Source organism: Mus caroli, unplaced genomic scaffold (assembly GCF_978045245.1).
Source record: "Mus caroli unplaced genomic scaffold, Mus_caroli_1 scaffold_8, whole genome shotgun sequence".
Lineage (NCBI taxonomy): Eukaryota > Metazoa > Chordata > Mammalia > Rodentia > Muridae > Mus > Mus caroli.
The window spans coordinates 90,433,147-90,460,841 of record NW_028227263.1 but is presented as its reverse complement, the minus strand read 5'-3'; the positions used below and the strand labels follow the sequence as shown (position 1 = coordinate 90,460,841).

General features: G+C 39.1%; 1 protein-coding gene across 2 annotated transcripts in view; it reads right to left on the bottom strand.

Moving 5' to 3' along the window:
* Positions 1-3,797: 3,797 nt before the first annotated feature.
* Gabrg3 (gamma-aminobutyric acid type A receptor subunit gamma3) overlaps positions 3,798-27,695 on the bottom strand; it is a 657,289-nt gene continuing 633,391 nt past the window's right edge. The window contains exons 7-10 of one of the 2 annotated variants that reach the window (XM_029479966.2): positions 17,090-17,242; positions 11,156-11,352; positions 10,839-10,901; positions 3,798-5,997 (exon numbers count right to left, since the gene is read on the bottom strand). In XM_029479966.2, the coding sequence (XP_029335826.1) occupies positions 5,716-5,997; positions 10,839-10,901; positions 11,156-11,352; positions 17,090-17,242 (695 nt within the window). In that variant the 3' untranslated portion in view covers positions 3,798-5,715. The remainder of the gene's footprint in view (positions 5,998-10,838; positions 10,902-11,155; positions 11,353-17,089; positions 17,243-27,695) is intronic. The other variant, XM_021166877.3, reaches the window with a different exon arrangement.

Below are 27,695 nucleotides of genomic sequence, written 5' to 3'. Positions count from 1 at the left end.
CCCTGACAATACCAATTCCACAATGGGAAGACTTCTAAAATATGTCTTGAGAATCTTTCCAGAAGATTCCTGTGAACCGGGGCATAACTTGATGTTTAAGAAAATGATGTAGGCAAGTCGTGGGCACTCTCACGACAACTGACAAGGACATTTATGGTTGCCTATCCAGCCAGCTGTCCTGGGAGATTGTTCAGTAGGTGCAAACACAACCCTACCAGAAGCACTTGCCTCACTGTGCCAGGAAGCAGACTCATTCATACATTAAGAACTCAGCCTGTTTGAGGAGAAAATCAGAAGGTGGACCCATGTCACCCTTACTTCAGCCCATGCCTGACACTTTAAGCTTCCACATTGATTCTCACAATGTTCATAAAGCTACAGCTTAGGGTCAAACATTTTTTTCCCTAGTGTGATTTTAGGGTCCACTATATAAAGTCCTGTGTATTCAAAAATGATCAGTGATCAATGATCAATGGTAAATGGGAACTATCTTTTGTGAATGGAAGCTAGGGACAATGTCATAATTTTAAGATGTATAGAGGGGACTGTAATAGCCATGTTGTGAGCACCTGATCTAAGAAATGCATATTTAAGAAATGAACACTGGCTTGGTTATGTACACGTACTGACATGGTACTTCAGTGGGTAGGGCAACCAGGAGACATCAGGATCTAAGTCTGTTATAAGAAATGAAAACATTGCAGTCACTTCTCCAAATTTGCAGGGGGCACTGGTTCCAGGATCCCTCAGGAAAACAGAACTCTCAGATACACACAGGTCCTTTGAATAAAGTCGGGGCATTATGTGCATAGACACTATGCACATTCTTCTCTATACATTCCACCACCCCAGGACAGCTTACACGGCTTTATGCATTGTACATTCTATGTCAGCCTCTGTTGTTACTCTCTTACATTTAGGGAAATAATCACAAGGAGAAATGCCTGCCCATGCTAGGTACAGAGACAAAAGTGGTTGACATTCTTGATGGTGGTTGAAATCACAGATACAGAATACATGGATCCAGAAGCAGACTCTCCTTGTTCACAGAAATACAGAGCAGTATTTTTCAATATCTAGGAAAGAACAAAACCAAGCAGGAACTAGCTCAGTTTGGGAGGTTTTGTGGTTGAAAGTCAATTGTTTCTCCCTACCCTTGCAGTTTAAACTACCTTGCAGACAGAGAAGCCTTCCTTTCCCACAGTAACTACTCTTGACTCACCCTGTGCAACCTGTTCCCTGGGCTGGGACAACCTTGTACTGTGCTTACAGATGTGAAAAATGAAGTGCTTAAAATAGATGCTTAACTGAACAGGTTAAGCAAAGCAGTTTACATTTGCCTCAATTAAAATGAAAAAACAAATCAGACTTTCCTTAATTTGGAAGTGGTGTGTGTGTGTGTGTGTGTGTGTGTGTGTGTGTGTGTGTGTGTGTTTAAGTATTTACTAGTTCACATAACCTAACCTGGTTAACTCAAAGCATGGGAAACTTTTTAATGACCAACGAGAGTTCAAGTCAGAGTTTTGCACTGATTTATGTAAGCTGTTTTTAAGACTGGGATTTTAGTCTAGGAAAAGTAACAAAGAAGTTTAGAAGTCTTACAGGGAATATTAGAACAAAAGCACCACTCAACTAAAAGACATCTTGGAAGCAAATGAATAGAAACATCTTCTCTTTTAACCTTAACAGAATTAAATCAAGCTTTTTATCATGGGATTAGTATCTTGTAAGCTAAAGAAATTTTAAAAGAGGGAAGTTGAAACATCCCAACTTCAAGGCTCCAAAACCGTAATATATTTAAAAAACAAAACAACTCCTTATTCTGGGAAGGTGTCTGTGTTAGCTGTTACCTTATCATCTCAAGACACGGGTTGTTTTCTCTCCCTGTTATGTTTTGATCCATGTTTACAGTAGAAGGGAGATCAGAGATGGGCCTGTCTGTCCTGAGCACTTCATTAGATTCAGTTCTTGGACCATGATTAGTCTTAGACCCAATGGTTATCACAGGCCACTAGTAGCCATTTGATGGGAGTTCAGGGAAAACTGTGAATAAGACATTTTCCGTGAATTGGTATTCTGTTTCCTGTCTTCCTATTTCCAAAGACCCTTCCATATAATTGTGTTCTAAAGTTCCAAACCAATAATCTATCAGTATAAATGAAATTCAACATTTCTTATTTATATTCTATGTTTATCTCTCTTCATTTTACTATTTTCAAAATGAAAACTTGCATAATTTTTAACTCTAAAAGGAAAACACGAAAAAATAGTTGTCAAACCACAAACAGATTCAAGAAGCCTGATGCCGCCAGGGCTCTGAAGTGATAGGATGGGGGTGCAACATCTGGGGACCAGTCACAATTCTCCAAGTTCCGAATGAAAATTTCAGTTTGGCATGTGAGATAAAAATGATCAAGGAGGCAGAGGTGGTGTCTGTTTTGTTTTCTAGCCCTTTGGATAGAGTGGACCTCTGCTTCCTAGCTGTGTCAAGACAAATTGATGTGAAGTGGGATTCCATTCAGGTGGCTTGCTTCCACTGTTTCCAGATGTGACATTGTGTAGGGCTACAACACGCATCCAAACATCTTTAACTGCAGCAACATATTACCAGGTAAAACAGTCTGGAATGATGCTGATCTGTGGACATAAACCCACAGGTTCCTACATGAGAATAGCTTGTGATTAAGGACAAGCATTTCCATGTTTGAAGAGTCCATGAAAGTCTGTAATTTTATCTCATCTGATGCGAACATGAAAATGCCTGGTTGTTATAGAAAGAAATGAAATCCTATTTTTATCCATGTATATTTAAAAAAAAAACAGCAAAATTTAGTATGAAAAAGGGGGACTACAGGAAGTTGAAATTTCTAGAAATGTAAAATTTGGGGGCTTTATGTTTTATTTTAAGGCATATTTTGGGCAAACTGGAGGCAGTGTTGGCTGGACTCAGAGTTAATTTATTAACACTGTCCTCCACCGAGCATCTCGGATACCCTAGGGAATCTGTCTAGGCTTTGAAGAGGCATTTGGCTTGAATTTTACTACTTTGTAAAACATCTTTTTAGTTTTTCTCCATCAACCAGGATGTAGTTTAAGGGAGAGACAGTCACAGTTTTCCGTATAATCCACAGTGGTTTGGGAATCTGTTCAAATAGTCTCCTCAGTCTGGAGTGCTTCTAAGAGTGAGGAACACAGTAGCACCTTTGAAATGCAGGTTGTTCAGACCACTACCCAAGCATTCCCCAGCTCTGCACACGAAGGAAACAAAGCAGAATGGGGCAGGTTAGAGGAGGCTTGAGTTTGTGTGCTCACACATGTCCCCCTTAATTAAGTAAGGAGAGCTGGTGTCTAAGGAGGGGTGCATCTCTCCTTCTCCTCCAAGTGTACCAGACTCTCCTCAGAGTTCACCTTATAAAGCCCCTGGTTTTGCCCCTGAGCAATGGGCAGGCATCTCTCCCGTTTCATGTACCAGAATGGGTTATCCTGGGAGTTCAGACTGACATAGACAATTAAACTTTACTGAGAAACAGGCATTGGCATACTTGTGACATGCGCGTTGGCTCTTCCTATGTTTTGATCAGCATGGCTGAGGTTGGGCAAGACACAATGACAATGACAAGTTTTGAGATAAGAGGCCACTGTGGGGTTTGTCTACGGTAGCAGGGAGTCCACCCCTACATCACATGCTTACAGGTTTTAATCCTTAAAAACAAAAAGATGACTAGAAAATTTAGTTTTCCCCAGAACTTTTAAAATGTAACAGATTAAAGCTCTTTATCTGATTAGCGATTCTGAGCTGATAGTGTTTGCAATTGTGTGTGTGGCTTGCTCTCTGTCTTCAGTGCTGTGGGCACTTCCAGAGTGGGCCTTCCAAAGGCAGGAGCTTCAGAGACACTAGAGCACTAGATGCAAAACCTCCCAACAGAGGAGACATTTCATCTAAGCCATTATTTCAGCTTATTCTTTATGGGCATTTATTATTTTAATTCTTTTAAATGGAATTTTCTAACTAGAAGCCAGTTGACTTGAGCCTTATGTAGTAACTATCAAACTAGTAGTTTGTTAGTTGAAACTCAGAAAGAAAAGACTGAATATCACAACCGTACACAGAGACAGCCATTATTACCCTTACAAATGAGAGGTGTGTCCGTTTTCACATCTACTTCATGTGCAACAGTACTAGAAAGAATTAACAAAAGTATCTACTTTCAGTTTTCCGGTCTCTTCAATACCATCATCGTTTCTGAAATACATCTAATAAATTGTGTGAAGTCACCACTTTGATATATTCTACTTGTCTGATGTTTTACTTTTTCTAAGTAGTGATATAGTATGTGTAATAGAAATGGAAAAAAATGAATGACTTTCAATAAAATTAATTCAGCTTTGTGGGAGAAAAGCACACAAGGATTGTACTGCGGATGCCGTAACAGTGCCAAGACCCTGCTGATGAGTGGAAATGCGTGGGTGTCACCAATAGAGGATGCTTCAAAAGAGTCATGGACTTGGAGTGCACAAGAGCATCTGGTCATAGCAAATAACTAATATGAAGAAGCAAATTTGTTTTGTGTTATAAAAAATATCAAAAGAGAATTGATTTCGGGGGGTTTCTTTGGGATTTTGCTATGCATTCATATTTCAAAGTATAAAACAAATTTTGTTCATCAAAATGTGTAATTGACAATAACCATCACCAATTTTTGGATCTAAAGTTGGTTTGGCTTTAAAGTTAATGCTCATGATTAAATACATGGATGTTTATGTTATTTTACACTGTAGAACGCCGTTTCCAAACAAAGGCCTATCCACATTGCATGTGTGAGCAGGGTGAAGACAGTTACCGAATCCCTAACAATAATATAAGCTACCCTCATCATCTGAGACTGAGACTTGGTCTTATAAATCGCAGCTCTTTGAAAAATGCTGAATTCAAATGCAACTGGTCCAGGAACCCAGGATGCAAATACGGCTGATGCTTGGCAGTCTGTAATAAAGTCACTACTTTGTTAGAGTTAGAGACAAACAGCAGTCTTGGTCTCAGGAACAAATTTTAAAAATCACATTTTTTTTTCCCACGAATGGAAACTTGTTGGCTTATATACCTCCCAGGCAGGAAGGAAGAGTGCCAGTTAGAGGGAGGCTAGCTTAGGACCTCAGTGTCTGAGCAAACAGGCCTCACAGAAGGGGCCAAAGCTGACTGCACTTCAAGCTGGATCTCAGAGAGGTCACTCTGAGTGTATCTCCACTAAGGTAGATCCTGTGTGCACAGGCACTGGTGCCAAGGGATGCAAAAGGAAGATACATAATGGGGAGGATCTGAGACAACGTCTAGATATTGGTTTGCATCTTTCACAGGTGTCGTTGCATGGTAACTGGCAGCTTCTGTATCCAAGGCCATTCATATATATCAAACTACGGGTTGAAGAAGGGATTAGCAAGAATATCACTTTGAAGATGCAGTTCCTCTTTGTGTGGTGTGGTGTGGTGTGTGTGTGTGTGTGTGTGTGTGTGTGTGCGTGCACATGTGAGTGAGTGTTTGTGAGTGAAATATTTATAAGGAATACTTTCCAGTACTTCCCATGCTGCTGAAAGGTAGCACAACAAACTGGAGTCGTGTCCTTCCCTTCTACTTTTTTGGTTGGTCACTACTTGTCTGGGGACAGTGGAAGGAAAAACATGAATCAAGTACTCTTCAGTCATCCTTCAGAGCAGCACTTAAAGATACAGGTATCCAACCCAATAGACCAGGTTGAACAGCAGGAAGGATGTCGGGAAGAAGACCCGAGAGTAGGAGTCCAGCTCGGATACATCAATGTGGATGCGGCCTCTCCTCCAGGAGCCAGACTTGCACTCCTCATAGCAGCAGAAGAAGCTCTGGCAGTCTTTGCCATCCAGACACTCATAGACACAGGTGTCCTCAAATTCCTGCCAGTACATGGAATTGTTTAACGTGATCATCACAGGTGGTGGGGGCCTCATATCCAGTAGAGAATAATTCTGTAGGCACAAGAATAGCAGAGCAATCATGAAATGCATGTAAGAACAGCCTGAACCGCATCAAACAACAGATACTACTTCTGTCTGCTACTAGACAAGATGGACGCAGGCCATGCCCATTCCACACTTACTCATTACTGGACACAACCTATTCATTGAACCATTGCAGCTCAGTGAATGAGGAAAAACACATCGATGCTTAAAAACCTGTCCCAGATTTTAGGGGAGGGAGGGAAACACATTTTCAAAATGTATTAGCCATTTCAAGTTTCAATTCTGTTACCTGGTAGCAAATATGTACAAATTGTAGATTTGTTCCTTCAATGTTAAACCACATGGATGTTATAGCATGGGAAGATGAATGTGTGCCTATTCAAACTAGCAAACAGTAGCAGGTGTTATGTAATGAAATGGAGAGAAAGCACTGTTACTGCATGTAATCTAGGAAGAAAGCTTGAACATGTGTAGTTTGAATACTCTCCACTCCCAAGCTCTCCTCCTGTCTTTGAAAAGTCAGAATGGGAGAAGAAGGGAGAGTTAAAGACTTGCTGTTTTTTTTTTTTCATAACTGGATGGAAACATCCATCTTGAGAAGCTTCCAGTGGAGCCCTTAGGTTTTCAGACAGCTGTCAACCCCTCAAGAACTATTACCCACACTCTACACTGAGTTCCACTAGGGAGAGGCATTATTTAGTATGACTACATAGTGGGAGGCAACTGGAAAGACCTGTTTTCATTTTTTTTAGAAAGGTTCTTATTAAAAATAGATTAGCCCCCTAATACCAGACATGAGAAGCCTTCTTTTGACTTTTTGAACAAGGTTATAACTATATCCAGCCTATAATTATTGGATTTCTTTTTTACCCAGCAGGGATGGAAAGTAAGTCCCCACTGCTGAAGATACAGTGTACTTCAGATGCAAGGCCCAGAAGTTCCTGAGCTGGAACTAGCCTGAAAGCCCCCTCCATGATGACAAGATTTCATGGGAGCAGAAGGTGCCAGTTGAACTTCTGAAGGAGGAAAGCATCCAGCAGTTCTACTTATCTATAATGTCTATCAACCACAAATATGAACAACATGGCATGATACAGTATTGTCACACTTTGGTGGACTTAATGTCTGCTCAACAAGAGAGAAACCATGTTTATTACTGGAAGCCTAGTCAATTACCCAGGGCTAGTGAATTCATGGATCTTGGAAGAGAACCTACAACCACCAGTTAATTAAACCAGTACAATCACTAACAATATTCTAAATATTTGTCCTTCTTGCCCACAAGTAAATATAGTTCTCACACCTACCTCATCAAGAAAACTTCTCTTTGTATGAGATGGATCAGTACATATAACCACAACCAATCAAAATGCAGTCACTTAGCCTAAAATGGATGTATATCCCTGTATCAGTTAGGGTTTTACTGCTGTGAACAGACACCATGACCAAGGCAAGTCTTATAAAACAACATTTAATTGGGGCTGGCTTACAGGTTCAGAGGTTCAGTCCATTATCATCAAGGTGGGAGCATGGCAGTATCCAGGCAGGCATGGCGCAGGAGGAGCTGAGAGTTCTATGTCTTCATCCAAAGGCTGCTAGTGGAAGACTGACTTCCAGGCAACTAGGGTGAGCTTCTTATACCCACACCCACAGTGACACACCCATTCCAACCTGGTCACACCTATTCCAACAAGGCCACACCTTCAGATGGTGCAACTCCCTGGTCCAAGGATATACAAACCATTACAATCCCTAAATCTTAGGCTCAGGGATCATTGTGAAAGGGGCAGGAAGAATGTAAGAGCCAGATAATCTTGCAGTTTGTTTTTGTGTCTCCTAGTAATAACAGAATGTATATCCACAAAGTCTCACCAACATGACTGCCATGAGCTGAACAGGCCAACACCAATAGACATGCCAAAATGAATGGTCAAAAGCCCAGGAGGTCTCAGCCTTAAGAACCACTAAGCCATGTTGAATGTGGGAGAAATAGTTTTTCAAGGGAAGAGCACACCAATTGGTTATTCAATACCAATGGTCAGCCCTTAAGCACACATACAAGTAGCATTATACACACTGAGCAGGTTATATTCAGGAATATATATGTATATATTTACATACATACATATAACAATAACTAATGACAAAAGAGGAATTTGAAATGAATTTGAAAACAAAACGAAGGGGTATATGGGAGAACTTGGAAGGAGGAATGCCAAGAATGAGGTCACTCTGAATTGTTAGTCTGGGCCATACTACATAGAATGCACTCAGCTTCTTTAGAGTTCATATAAATGTCCCTTAGAGGGACAGTCACATTTACCTTAAGTAAATTGTAGAATCTCATTAAGATGGCTAGATTCATGTCTGTGAAGCATCATAAATAGAAACAAAGTGACAGAACTGTTGAGTATTCTAAACTCCTCCATGAAGCCTTCTGGATGGAGCCTTTCACATGGGAAGCATGTGTTCACATGTATGGTGGGAAGAGTCCATTTATAAGCAGAGGGCTTTGCATCAGTGTTCACTGGAAGCTTTCAGAGCCCCACTCTGCAGCAGCTTCTAAAGCCCTGAGGCATAAGCAGAGGTGGAAGAGTGGGCAAGTTCAGCTCTGATAAGGATGTGTACCCTCTAGCCTCAGGATTCTGAAGTCCAAGTGTGGATCAAAACAATACTTATCCAGTGCGTTTGAGGAATGTATGCCTTTCTGACAAACTCCATTTGGTAAAACCTATCTTTATTAGACAGTAACTCTATTAAAGCCTTTCTTTCATGTGTGCTTCGGCATTTTAAAGCCAGACATTCACCAACTCAGTTCTTCAACCCTATGTATGTATGTATGTATGTATGTATGTATGTATGTATGTAGTCCCTTGGGGTGGTATGAATGTGAACTATGGGCTGTGGGCCTTGAGGGAAGACACTGATACAGGCTGGGCATAGAAGAGTCTCCAGGGACAGAGACAAATCACAAGAGATGGAGACTTCAGAGGTTATGAGAAAAGCAGCAGAGAAGGTTCTTGGGACACAAGAAATCTCAATTTCTTCTTATAACTTAGGGAAATGAAGCACAGGCTACTGAAACTCAGTAGAAACTCTGTGCGATAGTCAGGAGAGCTTGGGAATCTGAAATGAGTTCCATTTCACAACACCGGAGTAGAATTTAGGATAGGCCAAGCCATCCATGACTGTATTCTGTACCATGTAAGCACGTTTCTCCATGTACCTGCTCCATTGATTCAAGTATTTCAAACTGTGCCTAAAAGAGACTGGGCTTCTTCCTTGGCCCAGTCAGTGTCTGACTCCCTCCTCTTTCATTATGTGTATGACACAGCCCAATGTTCTCCATGGAACACTGCTTTTAAGATGCCCGTGAAAAGCATCATTTAAGTTAAAGAATTGACCCACAAGGCTGTGTGAGCATCTTGCCCCAACTACACATATGTTCAGGACTCTGTCCTTATCCCCTCTAGAGACATATAATTTAGGTTTCAAGTTTTCTGGGAATGAAATAAGAGTTGAAATGGTGATAATTCTAACAGTTAAATGCTCTCTCCACCCCTCCCTCTTTGTCTATGTGAGCCTTAGTTGTGTCTTCTTACCTGCAGTGACACCTTTTGTTGTGAATTGACTATAATTTCTTCTAGGTCATCAGCCTTTCCTTTTTGTCCATGGTTTTCTTTGGGGGGAAGATTTTCTTTTTTTTCTCTGAGTTAAAGGATCCTGCCTTTTCTCTTGGTAGAATAATTTCTACATCAAAGACATCAATATTTTCCCTCAACACTCAGGCCTCTGGCTGTGTGTGAAAACATACTCTTGGGGTTTTGGGCTATTAGCTCAGATTGGTGTCTGTCACTCCAAGCCTCCCTTCTCTATGTCCTTGTATAACAGTCATTGGAAGCATTTTCTGGTTTCTCAGGGCTGGCTTGATGCTTGCCCACTACTATTCTGCTAAATCCCCATGATGCCTATTTGTAGAGTAACAATTATATATTTTTCCTTATAAAAACTGGTTAGGATGCACAAAATATAATGTACTATTCATTAAGAGCTTAGAAGCCACCTGTCATATACAGGTGAGACATTCAGTGTAATCAGTGTGTGAACACAAGCCAAGAATAAAAGTCATAAAGGTAGCACATGACAAAAATGGTAGCCAGGTCAGTGGTTTGAAATGAAAATAAAATTTCTAAGTTTTCATTCCAGTTTCCTTCTTACTAGCATCTATAGGGGTTGATTTCTCCATACTCAATTTTACTTGTGAGCATAAAGTAAGCTGATATTTAGATACATATTAGCTTAAAAGTGCTCGAAAAATTGAGGGAGTCATGCTATTTGTAGGAGGAGGAACATGTTGCGGCTGGTAGCTTGGTAGAGCGTGACAGTAAAACGAAAGCTAGAATAAACATCACACTATAAACTGCAGGCTAATGTCCCCAGTATACTCGCTATGTAACTATAGGTATTTCAGTGGGTCTATAAAATGTAACATGCATAACAATTAATGTACAGACCTTACAGATTGTTACTTAAAATATTAATAGAAGTTTGAGCTTGAGAGATAGCTCAGCAGATATCAGTTTCTTAGTATGCATGGATACATAGAACTTGGATATGTGTAGTCTAAGAAGCATGCATACTGCATCAAGGTCCCCATTTAGAAAGGTTAAGATGTTTCTCCCACGTTGTGCTAATTCTAATTTGGTTGTTTTAGTAATAATAAAAAAAACATTTTAAAGGATCAAATATAGCACTCATTTGAATTCCTTGCACATATTTAAGAAGAACATATCTTTCAATGAAAACAATATTCTAAGAAGTAATGGCATCTGTAAAGCTATACATACAGAGGGTGTTTGAAGGCTTATTCGATCAGGAATCCATCTTGTGGAATCTGGATGTAATAACTGCTGAAAAAAAAAAGAAATCAGAATTGGAAAGAGGCCATGGATCTTGGCAGTCTTCAAGGCACGCCCACTCTTAGCCCTGTCACCAGCAGGCAGTGACACTGGAGAAATGGGAGGTATTCACATTTTGTCACCCCATCCATAGGATTATCTCACTTTCTAAGATCCTTAAGGACATTACAGCATTTCAGAGCACATTTACCTTAAACTACCCTTCTGCTGCAACTGAGCAAACCTTAAATGTCCTGACCACTCACCGATGTTTTTTTCTTCCTGATGGTTGGCTTTCGACAGCTTGAATAGTAGTTGAGGGTAGCATACTCCATCAGTGCGGCAAAGACAAACAAGAAGCACACGGTCACAAAGAGGTCCATGGCAGTGACATAGGACACCCGAGGCAGGGACTTCCTGGCAATGGTGCTGAGTGTGGTCATGGTTAGCACTGTGGTGATGCCTGCAGAAGAGACAGTTGTCAACTTGTAAGAGGTCAGCACACGAGACTGAAACGCCAATAGCCATGCAAATTTAGAAGCAAGTAGATATTGATTTTGACTCTAAGTGTTGTGTCAGGCAGGTGATATATGTCAGTTGCCCCTAGACACTTGGCATTGGTAGAACAGCCTGAAGGTCAGAAGGGGAGCAATCAACACCACAGTGTGTGAGTGAGTTGAAGGACAGGAGGTAAGGCACAGTCAGCACATTTCCCAATTGCATTTCAAACTTCTGATGGATCATAGGAAGATAATAGCATCCTACATTAAGGAACACATATAACTGATTGATAGATTTTAATAGATTTTAGTAATTCATTGCTTGGCATTTCACCGTTGAATTTTTTTTAAAAGACTGATTTATTTATATGAGTAAATTGTAGCTGTCTTCAGACACACCAGAAGAGGGCATCAGATCCCATTATGGGTGGTTGTGAGTCACCATGTGGTTGCTGGGATTTGAACACAGGACCTTTGGAAGAGCAGTCAGTGCTCTTTTTTTAAAAAAATATTTTATTAGGTATTTTCCTCATTTACATTTCCAATGCTATCCCAAGTCCCCCATACCCTCCCCCCAACTCCCCTACCTACCCACTCCTATTTTTTGGCCCTGGCATTCCTCTGTACTGGGGCATATAAAGTTTGCAAGTCCAATGGGCCTCTCTTTCCAGTGATGGCCGACTAGGCCATCTTTTGATACATATGCAGCTAGAGTCAAGACCTCTGGGGTACTGGTTAGTTCATAATGTTGTTCCACCTATAGGGTTGCAGATCCCTTTAGCTCCTTGGGTACTTTCTTTAGCTCCTCCATTGGGGGCCCTGTGATCCATCCAATAGCTGACTGTGAGCATCCATTTCTGTGTTTGCTAGGCCCCGGCATAGTCTCACAAGAGACATCTGGGTCCTTTCAGCAAAATCTTGCTAGTGTATGCAATGGTGTCAGTGTTTGGAAGCTGATTATGGGATGGATCCCGGATATGGCAGTCTCTAGATGATTCATCCTTTCGTCACAGCGCCACTTTGTCTCTGTAACTCCTTCACAATCAGTGCTCTTAACCACTGAGCCATCTCTCCAGTCCTGAAATGTTCACCTTTCTGTATGTCCTATGCTGTTCTATACCCCATGCCTTTCTTCTGCTTCATGCTTTCTTTCTGCCCACTGTGTAAGCTCTTGACTTCTCAACCCAGCCCCAACATCACCCTCTTTGAGATGTCCTCTTTGAAAACATTCACACACCAGTTTTCACAATTTTGCACCTTAATTTATTAGGTGTAGTTGGCATATTCTGGCATTTTTACATCACACAGTTGCTAATACTTAGAACACATGATCATGTTTCATTTTGTGTCTAATTCGTTGTTTGTTTTCTTATGTCTTATTTTCCTTCCTGCTGCTCCATGAGTTACAACCACCTGTGAAACTCCTCCTTGAGGTTTTTTTTTTTTTCACATCTTTAAGGCCATGTGTTGGTACCTGAAGTCTCTATGATGTCTTTGAGTGCACATCACTCTGTATAGCATGTCAATGGGCCCTCCAATCAATGAGTACACAGGATTTATCTCCCTTTCAATAAAACATGGACACATCATTACATTTTACTTTTTTATGGTTATAATACAGCTTTGCTGAACATGTTCTTTAAACAGTTAAAGATTGCCAGGCTACATTAGATTCTCAGTGCCTGCAGAAATAGGTCAAGAGCCTATGTCCTTCTGCCTTGCAGGCTTCAGTGAGAACCCACTGTCAATCAGCCTGTGATGTCTTGTGGGCAGAATCATGTGGTTTTTGTTTTATCTGCCACTTTCAAGGATTTTTCTATTTTTGAGTTTGATTGCAATTTGTCTGAGCTTGAAATTCCTTAGATTTATATCTTGCTTTGAATTTATTTAGCTTCATGGATATGCACATTTGTCTGCTTTTTGGGAAAAAACGGAGTAATATTTAGCTACAATTTTCATGCCTTGAAAATATATGTTTTAGGCCTTATTGGATTCTTCTGGGACATCTATAACAGAAATATTAGATTTTATTCCTTGGCAGTTCCCAAGTACTAAGTTCAGTGTGCTCATATATTTTCAGCCTATTTTCTCTCCTCGTGGCTCAAATTGCTCTTGATTTACACTGAGGTCCACACATCTTTTCCCATAGCATGCTTTGTGAGTTGTTTCGTTTAGTACAGTTTTTCCTGTATATTTGCACCGATGTTGTCTTGCTGAGCAGTCTTCCTCTTTTCATTTACCTCAAGTGTGCTCACTGAGGCACACTCCTGCTGATATATCAGAAGCCTTCTCAGATAATGCTAACATCTGTGCCACCCAAAACTGACACATTTTATGGCGTCATCCATGGCTATTGACTATATTTTTGGATATTTGGATATTTAGCATCTGTGATAAAAATGATAATCTACAGTAATTAAAAGTTGTCATAAAGCTGGGCATGGTGGTGCACGCCTTTAATCCCAGCACTTGGGAGGCAGAGGCAGGCAGATTTCTGAGTTTAAGGCCAGCCTGGTCTACAAAGTGAGTTCCAGGACAGCCAGGGCTATACAGAGAAACCCTGTCTCAAAAAAAAAAAAAAAAAAAAACCACACAAAAAAAGAAAAAAAAAGTTGTCATAAATATGACACATTTTGCCAGAAACTTTTAATATAAATACTCTTATGTATAGTCAAAATAACCCTGTATAGTTATGCTAAAGCTAAATGGAAAGGATTTATACTGGAGAAGATTATGTATGATTATTCTTATGTATAACTAGTCAATCTTCATATTGGTGTATAATGTTCAAAAAATGAGTATTACATATATGTTCAAATATATTTTATGTCACACATATTCCTGTTTTCTTCATTGAAACTACTTGTGTTTTAGAATTTTTTTATGCAATATTAGATTCATACATTTTCTTCTAGAAATTGCACAGCTTTGGCTTTTCTAAGCATGTTCTGTGTAAAACTATTTTTTGGTGTATGGAGAGTCTGTGTCAGTACATGGACATCATTGTTATCTGTATACGTGATGCATACATACACACATATATGTATATAATATGTACATGTATATGTATACATGTGTATATATACATATTTATGCATGTTTGTAGATGTATATTTGAACTCTAGACTTTTGCTGTGTTTTATGTTTTTATTTGTGCACATTACTTGTGATGGTTTGAATGACGCCAATAACACACGTGTTTGAATACTTCCCTCCTAGTTGGTGGATCGATTTGGGAAGGGTTAGGAGGTGTGACCTTGTTGTAAGACAAGTGTCACTAGAGGCAGACTTTGAGGTTGCAGAAGCCCATGCCACCCCTTGTTACCTGTCTCTGCCTTATGCTTATGTATCGGGATGTAAGTTCTTGTCTACTTACTAAATTGCTTAGATTTATCCAGAACTCATATGTAACCCAGATTAGCCTTGACCTTATGAATCTCCTGCTACTGTGAGAATTACAGGCTTATTATTCTAGGCTTATCTGAAGAACTAGTTTTTAGTATTAATTACATCAGAATTTTACTATTTCTTCTGATTTCTATTTTTTTCTTAAAGAGCTGATTTTGTATCTGTTTTCATTAGTCTAATTAATCTGAGTATTTTTTCCTTGTAGGTTCAAGTGTTCTGGAATAAGTTTCTCAGCTTTTGTTTCATTCAAAGTAATTTTATTAGAGGAAGATTGCAAGTGTATTTACTATGAGTTTGAATGGACAGGGTTTCTAATTTCAACATCTAAACGCTGATAATGCCCTGTTTTCATTTTGCACATAAGAGCTGAGTCACACATTAGAGGTCATGCTTTTCCCTTATAAGTAGGGCCTTTCTGTTGTAGGACAAGTGGATTTGATGCCCTCTTTTAGCGTCTTGGTGTACCTGTACATATCTATACTCAGAAACATGTGCATACATAATTCAAATAAAATATATCATTGCGAAAATGTAGGTGCTTCTGGGAACTTGCCAAAACAAAACTTCTCTTCAGTGAAAGGAGGCAAAACTGGCCACAGATTGTTGAGAAGACAGAATGTTGGTCAAACCTGTATCTTAAATCAAAGCTGACCTGCTTAGGTGCATTATGGCAACCTGTGTTCTACCAGAAGCTGATGTTGTCTTCTCTGGAATTTTTAATATTTTACATTAATATAAACAATATTTAACTTTTAGTCATTAATATTCCACTACAAATACAATTTTTGTAATATTTACCATTTACATGATTGTAATCTTTGTGGGTGCCTTAGAAATATTTATAAGTAAATACCATAAAAATGCCTCTTGGTCCCTCAAAATTATGTAGAAGAAATGTGGGCAGGTTTTAGTGTTTAAAAGTTACAAATATACATATAAATATATATAATATATATACAAAAGTTATATATATATACATATATATATATATTTTGTATCTATACAATTCAATCAATCTATCAGTCTATCTATCTATCTATCATCTATTTATAAGATTTCAGTGTTGAATTTGAGCAACAGCCAAGTTAAGCATTCACCTCAAAAATTATTAATAATCTATTTAAGATGTTTTTATACATGCCATGTATAGATAAATATAAATGAGGGAAGTATATGTTCTAGAGTATTAAAAATCCAAATAGAGTATGACATCAGATTCCTCCTCTAGCAGGATCTTTGAAATTAGTAAATTTCATGTTCTCAAATAATCTATGAGACCATGACAGAATCTGTCATGTAGCAGATCTTCTAAATGAATTTAATGTCCTAAGAAGATGTAAGCATGTTGTCCTGTCATTTTAAAGTGGGAATTTTTGCAAATAAGAATGGTAGATGTTCGTGTTGGCGTTAGATACACTCTTAGCCAGAGGGCTCCTGGAACATGGTGTGAAACTCTTACTCTTGTCATCTAAATTTTCAAAACCTTCAAAGAAAAATTAAGAACAGCATGTCTGAGGCCTGATGTAGGCTTGAGAATTTATGGTGGCATCAAGGCCAGTGTGAAAGAGAACTTGGGAATCTGCTTCAGAGACAGGTAGGAGGGACAGTTGGAAGCATGTACATTAAGACTTCAAATTGACTGTGACAAAAGTAAATCAACAATCCACTGATGTTAATGAGTGACTGCTGAGAGCAATATACCCTTAGAGGATGCTTGGGGAGGCCTTCTATCATACAGCACCAGTATCACTGCAGCCAAGAGTTCTTATGACTAGGCAAACTGTGATGATTAGAAGAGTTTCGTGGCAGGCCTTAAACCGCTCCCCACCACACCCCGGCCATGACATAAGCCTAAAATAAAGTTAACTTGATAGGGCTGGGAGATTCTGTTTACATCCACCATGGTCCTTGGCTCCTTTACTAATATACCACATCTTGTTTGTTATATAGAGCCCATTCTAATAAACAACTGATTCTCTAATAGTGAAGCAGTAATGAAGATTTGAATAATGTATACAATCTAAGAAGTGAGTTTTATAAAAGTGAAATATTTGAAACCTCCTTGGAAGAAAGCTGCCTATGCTTCTATACATACTACTACAAAATACAACTTACTTTAAAAAAGAGAGACAGAAACAAAAACCTAAAGTGAATACTTAAAAAAAAAATTAGCCTGGTTCACATAGCTCTTAAACCAATGATATTTGAATTCTTTTCAATTGAAGGCATTCTGTGAATGTTTCTGTATTAAAATTACACAAAATAGTGGATGAAAATTTTTTTGCACCTTACCTAATGTTGTTCTTGCTGGTGTCGCATCCTTTTTGATCCAAAATGACACCCAGGACAGAACCACAGTCAGTATGCAGGGGATATACGTCTGGATCGTGAAGTATCCCATTCTTCTACTCAGTTCAAAATAGATAGTCATGACAACATAGTCACCTATAGTAAAACAAATATTCCCCAAATCAAGCCTATATTCATTGATTAAAATAATGTAGGGAATTTATCTATAATGTAATTTTCAAATTTAATTACTTGAGTGAAAACAACAAGAACAGCAACGTCAACTGGAAAAAGTATCAAATGCTGGTGCTGTCGAACTGTACTATGCCTGTGCCTTTGTAAACATTTTACTGTACAGTGTAAAGGGCACACTAAAACATGTTAATGTGTAAGGGAACAGACATGTATATCTACTCAATGGCAGGTAATTTGACAAGGAATTCTTGCCAGAGACCATCTGTATGATGCATAAGTTATACCAAGATTCACAAGAAACTTCAGCTTTCGAACAGATCTAGGGTCACTCGAAGGCGTTTTTCTTCAATAATAACTGTAATTAAACCTATTCTTTTTCATTTGTAATAATTCCATTATTTTTAGAAAGTGGCACATGGTATTTATTGTTGGTTCTGATCCAGTGTGTCATTGCAAGAGGACACATTTATCTCTATATGAAGTGTCTATTCCTATCCATGTCTTCTTTTTATTTTACATCCTCTTTTTATTTTATTTATATCCTGATCATAGCTTCCCTCCCAATTACCTCTTTTCCCAATTACTTCCTCTCCCTTTCTTCCCCCCTCTCCCTCTTTCCCTTCTCCTTAGTAAAGGGGAGGTGTCCCATGGATATCAACCAGCCTTGGCATACCAAGTTGCAGTAAGCCTAGGTGCATGAGGTTAGATGAGGCAGGCTTGTTAGGGGACAGGGATCCAAAGACAGGTAATTTAGTCAGAGACAGCCCCTGCTCCCCTTTTAGGAATCCCACTGAAGACCAACCTGCACAACCTTTACATATATACAGAGGACTTAGGTTTATCTCAGTCATGCTCTCTGGTTCAGTCTCTATGAGCCTTAATGGGCCCAGATTAGTCTGTAGCTTCTCTAGTGGTGTCATTTACCCTCCTGGTTCTTCAACCCTTCAGGCCCATCTTCTACAGGATTCCCTAAGCTTAACTTGATGTTTGGCTGTGGGTTTCTGCATCAGTTTCGATCAGTTTCTAGGCGAAGCCTCTCTGATGATAGTTATGGTAGGCTCTTGTTTGCAAGTATAACAGAGTATCATTAATAGTGTCAGGGGACTATCTTGGTATGGTTCTCAAAGATGGCCAGTCATTGGTTGGTCCATTCCTCAAATCCTGCTCCATCTTTTATCCCAACACATCTTGTAGGCAGGACAAATTGTGGGTCTAAGGTCTTGTGGTTGGGTTGGTATCCCAAAATCTTCACTGGAAGTCCTGCCTGGTTACAGGAGATAGCCAGTTCAGGCTCTATATACACCATTGCTTGAAGCCATAGCTATGGTCATACTCATAGATTCCTGGGAGTTTCCAAATTCCTAGGTTTCTAGCTCATCGTAGAGATCCCTTCCCCCAAATCAGTTGTCTCTCCAGTACTCTTTCCCTGTCTTCTCCTCACCTCATTCCTCCTCTTTGCATCCCTGCCTTCCAGTCCTCTCCCCACATCCAGTCCCCAATGTCTAGTCTATTTTCCTTTCTCAGTGAGAGTCAAGTGTCCCTCTTAGGCATTTCTTGTTACTTAGCTTCTTTGGGTCTGTGGTTTATAGTGTGGTTATCTTGTATGTTATGACTAATATCCACTTATGAGTGAGTACATTCTGTGTTTATCTTTCTAGGTCTGGGTTACCTTGATCAGGATGCTTTCTAGTTGTAGTCATTTACCTGCAAATATCCTGATGTCATTTTTAATAGCTCAGTAATATTCCACTGTGTAAATTTAGCACATTTTGGCCTGAGCATTGGCAGCAGACATCTTGGTTCTGGGACCCTGCCGAGTGTATTCTGCACAGGTGAGAGTATGGAATACAGAAGCTAAAAGCTTCTGGGACAGGGGGGAGCAACTTAGCTTCTAAGGCAGCCCCCTTTTCGGGCCCCAGACAGCTGGCCACTTTCCAGGCCAGAGATTAGGGATCAGACCAGCCCAGGAACACTTTGCCTGAGCATCAGCAGCAGACATCTTGGTTCTGGGACCCCGCCCTGTGTATTCTGCACAGGCCCCAGACATCCGGCCACCTTCCCGGCCAGAGGAAAGGTGTCCAAGCAGAGAGGGAGCACTTTGCCTGAGCATCAGAAGCAGACATCCTGGTTCCAGGACCCTGACGAGTGTATTCTGCACAGGCCCAGAGATTACCAATGGCGAAAGGCAAACACAAGAATCCTACTAACAGAAATCAAGACCACTCACCATCATCAGAACGCAGCACTCCCACCCCACCTACTCCTGGGCACCCCACAACCAAAATGCTAGACCCGGATTTAAAAGCATATCTCATGATGATGGTAGAGGACATCAAAAAGAACTTTAATAACTCACTTAAAGAAATACAGGAGAACACTGCTAAAGAGTTACAAGTCCTTAAAGAAAAACAGGAAAACACAACCAAACAGGTAGAAGTCCTCAAAGAAACACAGGAAAACACATCCAAACAGGTGATGGAAATGAACAAAACTATACTAGACCTAAAAAGGAAAGTAGACACAATAAAGAAAACCCAAAGTGAGGCAACGCTGGAGATAGAAACCCTAGGAAAGAAATCTGGAACCATAGATATGAGCATCAGCAACAGAATACAAGAGATGGAAGAGAGAATCTCAGGTGCAGAAGATTCCATAGAGAACATTGGCACAACAATCAAAGAAAATACAAAATGCAAAAGGATCCTAACTCAAAACATCCAGGAAATACAGGACACAATGAGAAGACCAAACCTATGGATAATAGGAGTGGATGAGAATGAAGATTTTCAATTCAAAGGACCAGCAAACATCTTCAACAAAATTATTGAAGAAAACTTCTCAAACCTAAAGAAAGAGATGGCCATGAACATACAAGAAGCCTACAGAACTCCAAATAGACTGGACCAGAAAAGAAATTCCTCCAGACACATAATAATAAGAACAACAAATGCACTAAATAAAGATAGAATATTAAAAGCAGTAAGGGAGAAAGGTCAAGTAACATATAAAGGCAGGCCTATCAGAATGACACCAGACTTTTCACCAGAGACTATGAAAGCCAGAAGAGCCTGGACAGATGTTCTTTTGTTTTTTTTTTTGTTTTTTTTTTTTTTTTTTTTTTGTTTTTTTGTTTTTTTTTTTTGTTTTTTTTTTTGTTTTTTTTTTTTTTTTTTCGAGACAGGGTTTCTCTGTATAGCCCTGGCTGTCCTGGAACTCACTTTATAGACCAGGCTGGCCTCGAACTCAGAAATCCGCCTGCCTCTGCCTCCCGAGTGCTGGGACTAAAGGCGTGCACCACCACGCCCGGCTCAGATGTTCTACAGACACTAAGAGAACACAAATGCCAGCCTAGGCTACTATACCCGGCCAAACTCTCAATTACCATAGATGGAGAAACCAAAGTATTCCACGACAAAACCAAATTCACACATTATCTTTCCACAAATCCAGCCCTTCAAAGGATAATAACAGAAAAAAAAAAAAAAAACCAATACAAGGACGGAAATCACGCCCTAGAAAAAGCAAGAAAATAATCCCTCAACAAACCAAAAAGAAGAAAGCCACAAGAAAAGAATGCCAACTCTAACAACAAAAATAAAAGGAAGCAACAATTACTTTTTCTTAGTATCTCTTAATATCAATGAACTCAATTCCCCAATAAAATGACATAGACTAACAGACTGGCTACACAAACAGGACCCAACATGCTGCTGCTTACAGGAAACCCATCTGAGGGAAAAAGACAGACACTACCTCAAAGTGAAAGGCTGGAAAACAATTTTCCAAGCTAATGGCCTGAAGAAAAAAGCTGGAGTTGCCATTCTAATATTGAATAAAATCGACTTCCAACCCAAAGTTATCAAAAAAGACAAGGAGGGACACTTCATACTCATCAAAGGTAAAATCCTCCAAGAGGAACTCTCAATTCTGAATATCTATGCTCCAAATGCAAGGACAGCCATATTCATTAAAGACAGTTTAGTAAAGCTCAAAGCACACATTGCACCTCACACAATAATAGTGGGAGACTTCAACACACCACTTTCATCAATGGACAGATCGTGGAAACAGAAACTAAATAGGGACACAGTGAAACTAACAGAAGTTATGAAACAAATGGACTTAACAGATAACTACAGAACATTTTATCCTAAAACAAAAGGATATACCTTCTTCTCAGCACCTCACAGGACCTTCTCCAAAACTGACCATATAATTGGTCACAAAACAGGCCTCAACAGATACAAAAATATTGAAATTGTCCCATGCATACTATCAGATCACCATGGACTAAGGCTGATCTTAAATAACAACATAAATAATGGAAAGCCAACATTCACATGGAAACTGAACAACACACTTCTCAATGATACCTTGGTCAAGGAAGGAATAAAGAAAGAAATTAAGGACTTTCTGGAGTTTAATGAAAATGAAGCCACAACATACCCAAACCTATGGGACACAATGAAAGCATTTCTAAGAGGGAAACTCATAGCTCTGAGTGCCTCCAAAAAGAAACTGGAGAGAGCACACATTAGCAGCCTAACAACACATCTAAAAGCCCTAGAAAAAAAGGAAGAAAATTCACCCAAGAGGAGTAGATGGCAGGAAATAATCAAACTCAGGGGTGAAATCAACCAAGTGGAAACAAGAAGAACTATTCAAAGAATTAACCAAACTCGGAGTTGGTTCTTTGAGAAAATCAACAAGATAGATAAACCATTAGCTAGACTCACTAGAGGGGACAGGGACAGCATTCTAATTAACAAAATCAGAAATGAAAAGGGAGACATAACAACAGATCCTGAAGAAATCCAAAACAACATCAGATCCTTCTACAAAAGGCTATACTCAACAAAACTGGAAAACCTGGACGAAATGGACAAATTTCTAGACAGATACCAGGTACCAAAGTTAAATCAGGATCAAATTAACGATCTAAACAGTCCCATATCCCCTAAAGAAATAGAAGCAGTCATTAATAGTCTTCCAACAACAAAAAAAAGCCAAGGACCAGATGGGTTTAGTGCAGAGTGCTACCAGACCTTCAAAGAAGATCTAATTCCAGTTCTGCACAAACTATTCCACAAAATAGAAGTAGAAGGAACTCTACCCAACTCATTCTATGAAGCCACAGTTACTCTGTTACCTAAACCACAGAAACATCCAACAAAGATAGAGAACTTCAGACCAATTTCCCTTATGAATATAGATGCGAAAATCCTCAATAAAATTCTCCCTAACCGAATCCAAGAACACATTAAAGCAATCATCCATCCTTACCAAGTAGGTTTCATTCCAGGGATGCAGGGATGGTTTAATATACGGAAATCCATCAACGTAATCCATTATATAAACAAACTCAAAGACAAAAACCACATGATCATCTCCTTAGATGGGGAAAAAGCATTCGACAAGATCCAACACCCATTCATGAAAAAAGTCTTGGAAAGATCAGGAATTCAAGGCCCATACCTAAACATGATAAAAGCAATCTACAGCAAACCAGTAGCCAACATCAAAGTAAATGGTGAGAAGCTTGAAGCAATCCCACTAAAGTCAGGGACTTGACAAGGCTGTCCACTCTCTCCATACCTATTCAACATTGTACTTGAAGTCCTAGCCAGAGAAATTCGACAACAAAAGGAGATCAAGGGGATACAAATTGGAAAAGATGAAGTCAAAATATCACATTTTGCAGATGATATGATAGTATATATAAGTGACCCTAAAAATTCCACCAGAGAACTCCTAAACCTGATAAACAGCTTCGGTGAAGTAGATGGATATAAAATTAACTCAAACAAGTCAATGGCCTTTCTCTACACCAAGAATAAACAGGCTGAGAAAGAAATTAGGGAAACAACACCCTTCTCAATAGTCACAAATAATATAAAATATCTTGGCATGACTCTAACTAAGGAAGTGAAAGATCTGTATGATAAAAACTTCAAGTCTCTGAAGAAAGAAATTAAAGAAGTTCTCAGAAGATGGAAAGATCTCCCATGCTCATGGATTGGCAGGATTAACATTGTAAAAATGACTATCTTGCCAAAAGCAATCTACAGATTCAATGCAATCTCCATCAAAACTCCAACTCAATTCTTCAACAAATTAGAAAGAGCAATCTGCAAATTCATCTGGAATAACAAAAATCCTAGGGTAGCAAAAACTGTTCTCAAGGATAAAAGAACCTGTGGTGGAATCACCATGCCTGACCTAAAGCTGTACTACAGAGCAATTGTGATAAAATCTACATGGTACTGGTATAGTGACAGACAAGTATTCCAATGGAATAGAATTGAAGACCCAGAAATGAACCCACACACCTATGGTCACTTGATCTTCGATAAGGGAGCTAAAACCATCCAGTGGAAGAAAGACAGCATTTTCAACAAAAGGTGCTGGCACAACTGGTTGTTATCATGTAGAAGAATGTGAATTGATCCATTCCTATCTCCTTGTACTAAGGTCAAATATAAGTGGATCAAGGAACTTCACATAAAACCAGAGACACTGAAACTTATAGAGGAGAAAGTGGGGAAAAGCCTTGAAGATATGGGCACAGGGGAAAAATTCCTGAATAGAACAGCAATGGCTTGCGCAGTAAGATCGAGAATTGACAAATGGGACCTCATGAAACTGCAAAGCTTCTGCTAGGCAAAAGACACTGTCAATAAGACAAAAAGACTACCAACAGATTGGGAAAGGATCTTTACCTATTCTAAATCAGATAGGGGACTAATATCCAATATATATAAAGAACTCAAGAAGGTGGACTCCAGAAAATCAAATAACCCTATTAAAAAACGGGGCTCAGAACTGAACAAAGAATTCTCACCTGAGGAATACTAAATGGCAGAGAAGCACCTGAAAAAAAATGTTCAACATCCTTAATCATCAGGGAAATGCAAATCAAAACAATCCTGAGATTCTACCTCACAGCAGTCAGAATGACTAAGATCAAAAATTCAGGTGTCAGCAGATGCTGGCGAGGATGTGGAGAAAGAGGAACACTCCTCCATTGTTGGTAGGATTGCAAGCTTGTACAACCACTCTGGAAATCATTCTGGCGGTTCCTTAGAAAATTGGACACCGTACTACTGGAGGATCCAGCAATACCTCTCCTGGGCATATATCCAGAAGATGTCCCAACAGGTAAGAAGGACACATGCTCCACTATGTTCATAGCAGCCTTATTTATAATAGCCAGAAGCTGGAAAGAACCCAGATGCACCTCAACAGAGGAATGGATACAGAAAATGTGGTACATTTACACAATGGAGTACTACTCAGCTATTAAAACGAATGAATTTATGAAATTCCTAGGCAAATGGATGGATCTGGAGGGCATCATTCTGAGTGAGGTAACATATTCACAAAGGAACTCACACAATATGTACTCACTGATAAGTGGATATTAGCCCAAAAACTTAGGATACCCAAGATATAAGATACAATTTGCTAAACACATGAAACTCAAGAAGAATGAAGACCAAAGTGTGGACACTATGCCCCTCCTTAGACTTGGAAACAAAACACCCATGGAAGGAGTTACAGAGACAAAGTTTGGAGCTGTGACGAAAGAATGGACCATCTAGAGACTGCCATATCCAGGGATCCACCCCATAATCAGCTTCCAAACGCTGACACCATTGCATACACTAGCAAGATTTTGCTGAAAGATCCCAGATATAGGTGTCTCTTGTGAGACTATGCCGGGGCCTAGCAAACACATAAGTGGATGCTCACAGTCAGCTATTGGATGGATCACAGGGCTCCCAATGGAGGAGCTAGAGAAAGTTCCCAAGGAGCTAAAGGGATCTGCAACCCTATAGGTGGAACAACATTCTGAACTAACCAGTTCCCTGGAGCTCTTGACTCTAGCTGCACATGTATCAAAAGATGGCCTAGTAAGCCATCAATGGATAGAGAGGCCCATTCGACACACAAACTTTATATGCCCCAGTACAGGGGAATGCCAGGGCAAAAAATGTGAATGGGTGGGTAGGAAAGTGGGTGGGAGGGTATGGGGGACTTTTGGGATAGCATTGGAAATGTAATTGAGGAAAATACATAGTAAAAAAAAAATTGCACATTTTCTCTATACATTCTTCAGTTGAGGGACATCTAGGTCATTTCTAGTTTCTGACTATTATGGATAAACCTGCTATGAGCATAGTTGAGCAAGTGTCCTTGTGGTAGGATGGGACATCCTTTGGTTATATATTGGTTGTGGTACACTTGAGTCTTGGGATAGATCTATTCTCATTTTTTGAGAAACTACCACATTGATTTCCAAGGTGGCTAGACAAGTTTGTACTCCCACCAGCAATGGATGGAGAAGAGTTCCCCTTGCTCCACATCCATACCAGTATGAGCTGTTACTTGACTTTTTTTTTAAATCATATACATTCTGAGGGGTATAAGATGGAATCTCAGAGTAATTTTTATTTGCATTTCCGTGGTGAGTAAGGATGTTGAACATTTCAAGTGCTTCTCAGCCATTAGAGATTCTTCTGTTGAGAATTGTCTGTTTAGATCTGTAACTTATTTTTGACAAAGAAGTCAAAATTATACAATGGGAACTATATAACCATCAAATGTTGCTGGTCTAACTGGTGTCTGTATGTAGAAGAAAGCAAATAGATCCATATCTATCCCCCTGCACAAAACTCAAGTTCAAGTATATCAAAGACCTCAACCTAAAACCAGATACACTAAAGCTGATAGAAGAGAAAGTGGGGAATAAAACCAGATAAACTAAAGCTCAGCATTCTCTCTTTATGGTCACTTAAAATAACATGAGAGCATTACATATCTTAAACAAAAAACTGTGATAAGTTAACTAAAATCTGGTTTTACTTCAGATTCAAAGCCATGTTTTTCCTTAAAGTAATAGTTACTAGAATAAGTAAAATATAGGAACATTTAAGTATATCAAATTATATAAATAGTTTATCAGGTAATATGATGTATTCATATTAAGCCCTAAAAAAAACTTCAGGATAATTACTTGGATTTCTTAGTAGTTATTACTGAATCATCTTTTAAAATAAAATTTGATGTTTAAATACTAGTCAGATTTTTCCTCCCTATAGACACAACAATTTACTTGCATGTTTAAATTGCAGGTATTTATCATTAGAACTGCATTTCTCTGAGACAGAGCAGTCCTGTGTTGATTCCTAACTGGGAGAAGGGTCAAGAGCATGAAATGATGTTACATAAAATAGTGTAGAATTCTGTTTTCACCTGTATACTTGTTTTAAAATCAAGAAATAGGTATGTGATACACACATTGAACATCAGCAGATTGGAGGTTTCAAAAGGGAAATGATGGAGGTCACCATCTCAGAATCTGAATGATTGAGGGCATTCTGAAAGATGCAGAAGATGAGATGCTGTTCACAGGAACAGAAGGTATCAGAGGCTGGAGGCCAGCAGAGACACTCATAACTGAGGTAAATATGTGGCGGCTTAATGAAGAATACCAGGAGTAAATAGTTCCCAAGGTTCTTGAAGGGAGGATATGAGGAAGCTCCCAGCATGCCTCAGTTTGTCAGAAGTGTACCCATCATAAAAGCTTCGCAGTACTTTTCAAACTATCAAGTTTACTAAAATCAAAGGAACTCAGAGAAACATTCTTAGCTATGAAAGCCTAGGAAGATTTGATGACTAGATGTGGTATGATATCTGTCACTGGTAAAAAGGAGACTGAAATAAGTGAGGAAAACCTGGTCCTTGCAGTGTTTATGTAATAATGCTGAATCAATATTAGCTAATTTAGTTTTCAGATGTGCTACAGTAATGTAAAGATGTGAAGAAACTGGGTCTGAAGTGCTGAAAAATTCTTTGCTATCCACACAAATTTTCTGTAAATCTGAAAACATCTACACTAAAATACTCATTTTCTTTTGAAAACGATAGCCAAGAGTTATAATCTCTTTATTAAAGGTTTTTCAAAATTTTAAGATTTTATGAAAAATTTCAGTGTGGCTGAGGCCAATTCTTTCATGATTTCCTCTGTATGAATACAGCAGCCACTGGAATAAAGATGGTGAAGTGGATTAATGGATAACATCATTGATTCTTGGCCAATTGACAAAAGAAGCAATTCAAAGATATTTCAGAGTTATTCAGACACTTCAGTCCATGGGGGAAAAATGTTAGTAATCCAACAAATAGCACTAGGCTTTTAATTTACTGATTTAAAAGATAACTGCTTCAAGGCAAAATTAAGGTTTTATATTATAGCTGACAACACAAGAAAGAGTACAAGAGACAGTAACTATCTAAGAGCTTCAGGGAAGATATTGAAGGTATGCTATTTAGAGGCCTTTATAGAAGTTCCACATTAGCAAAATGCAATCTGGAACAAACTCAGAAGGTCAGTGTGTATCAAGTCCTAGAA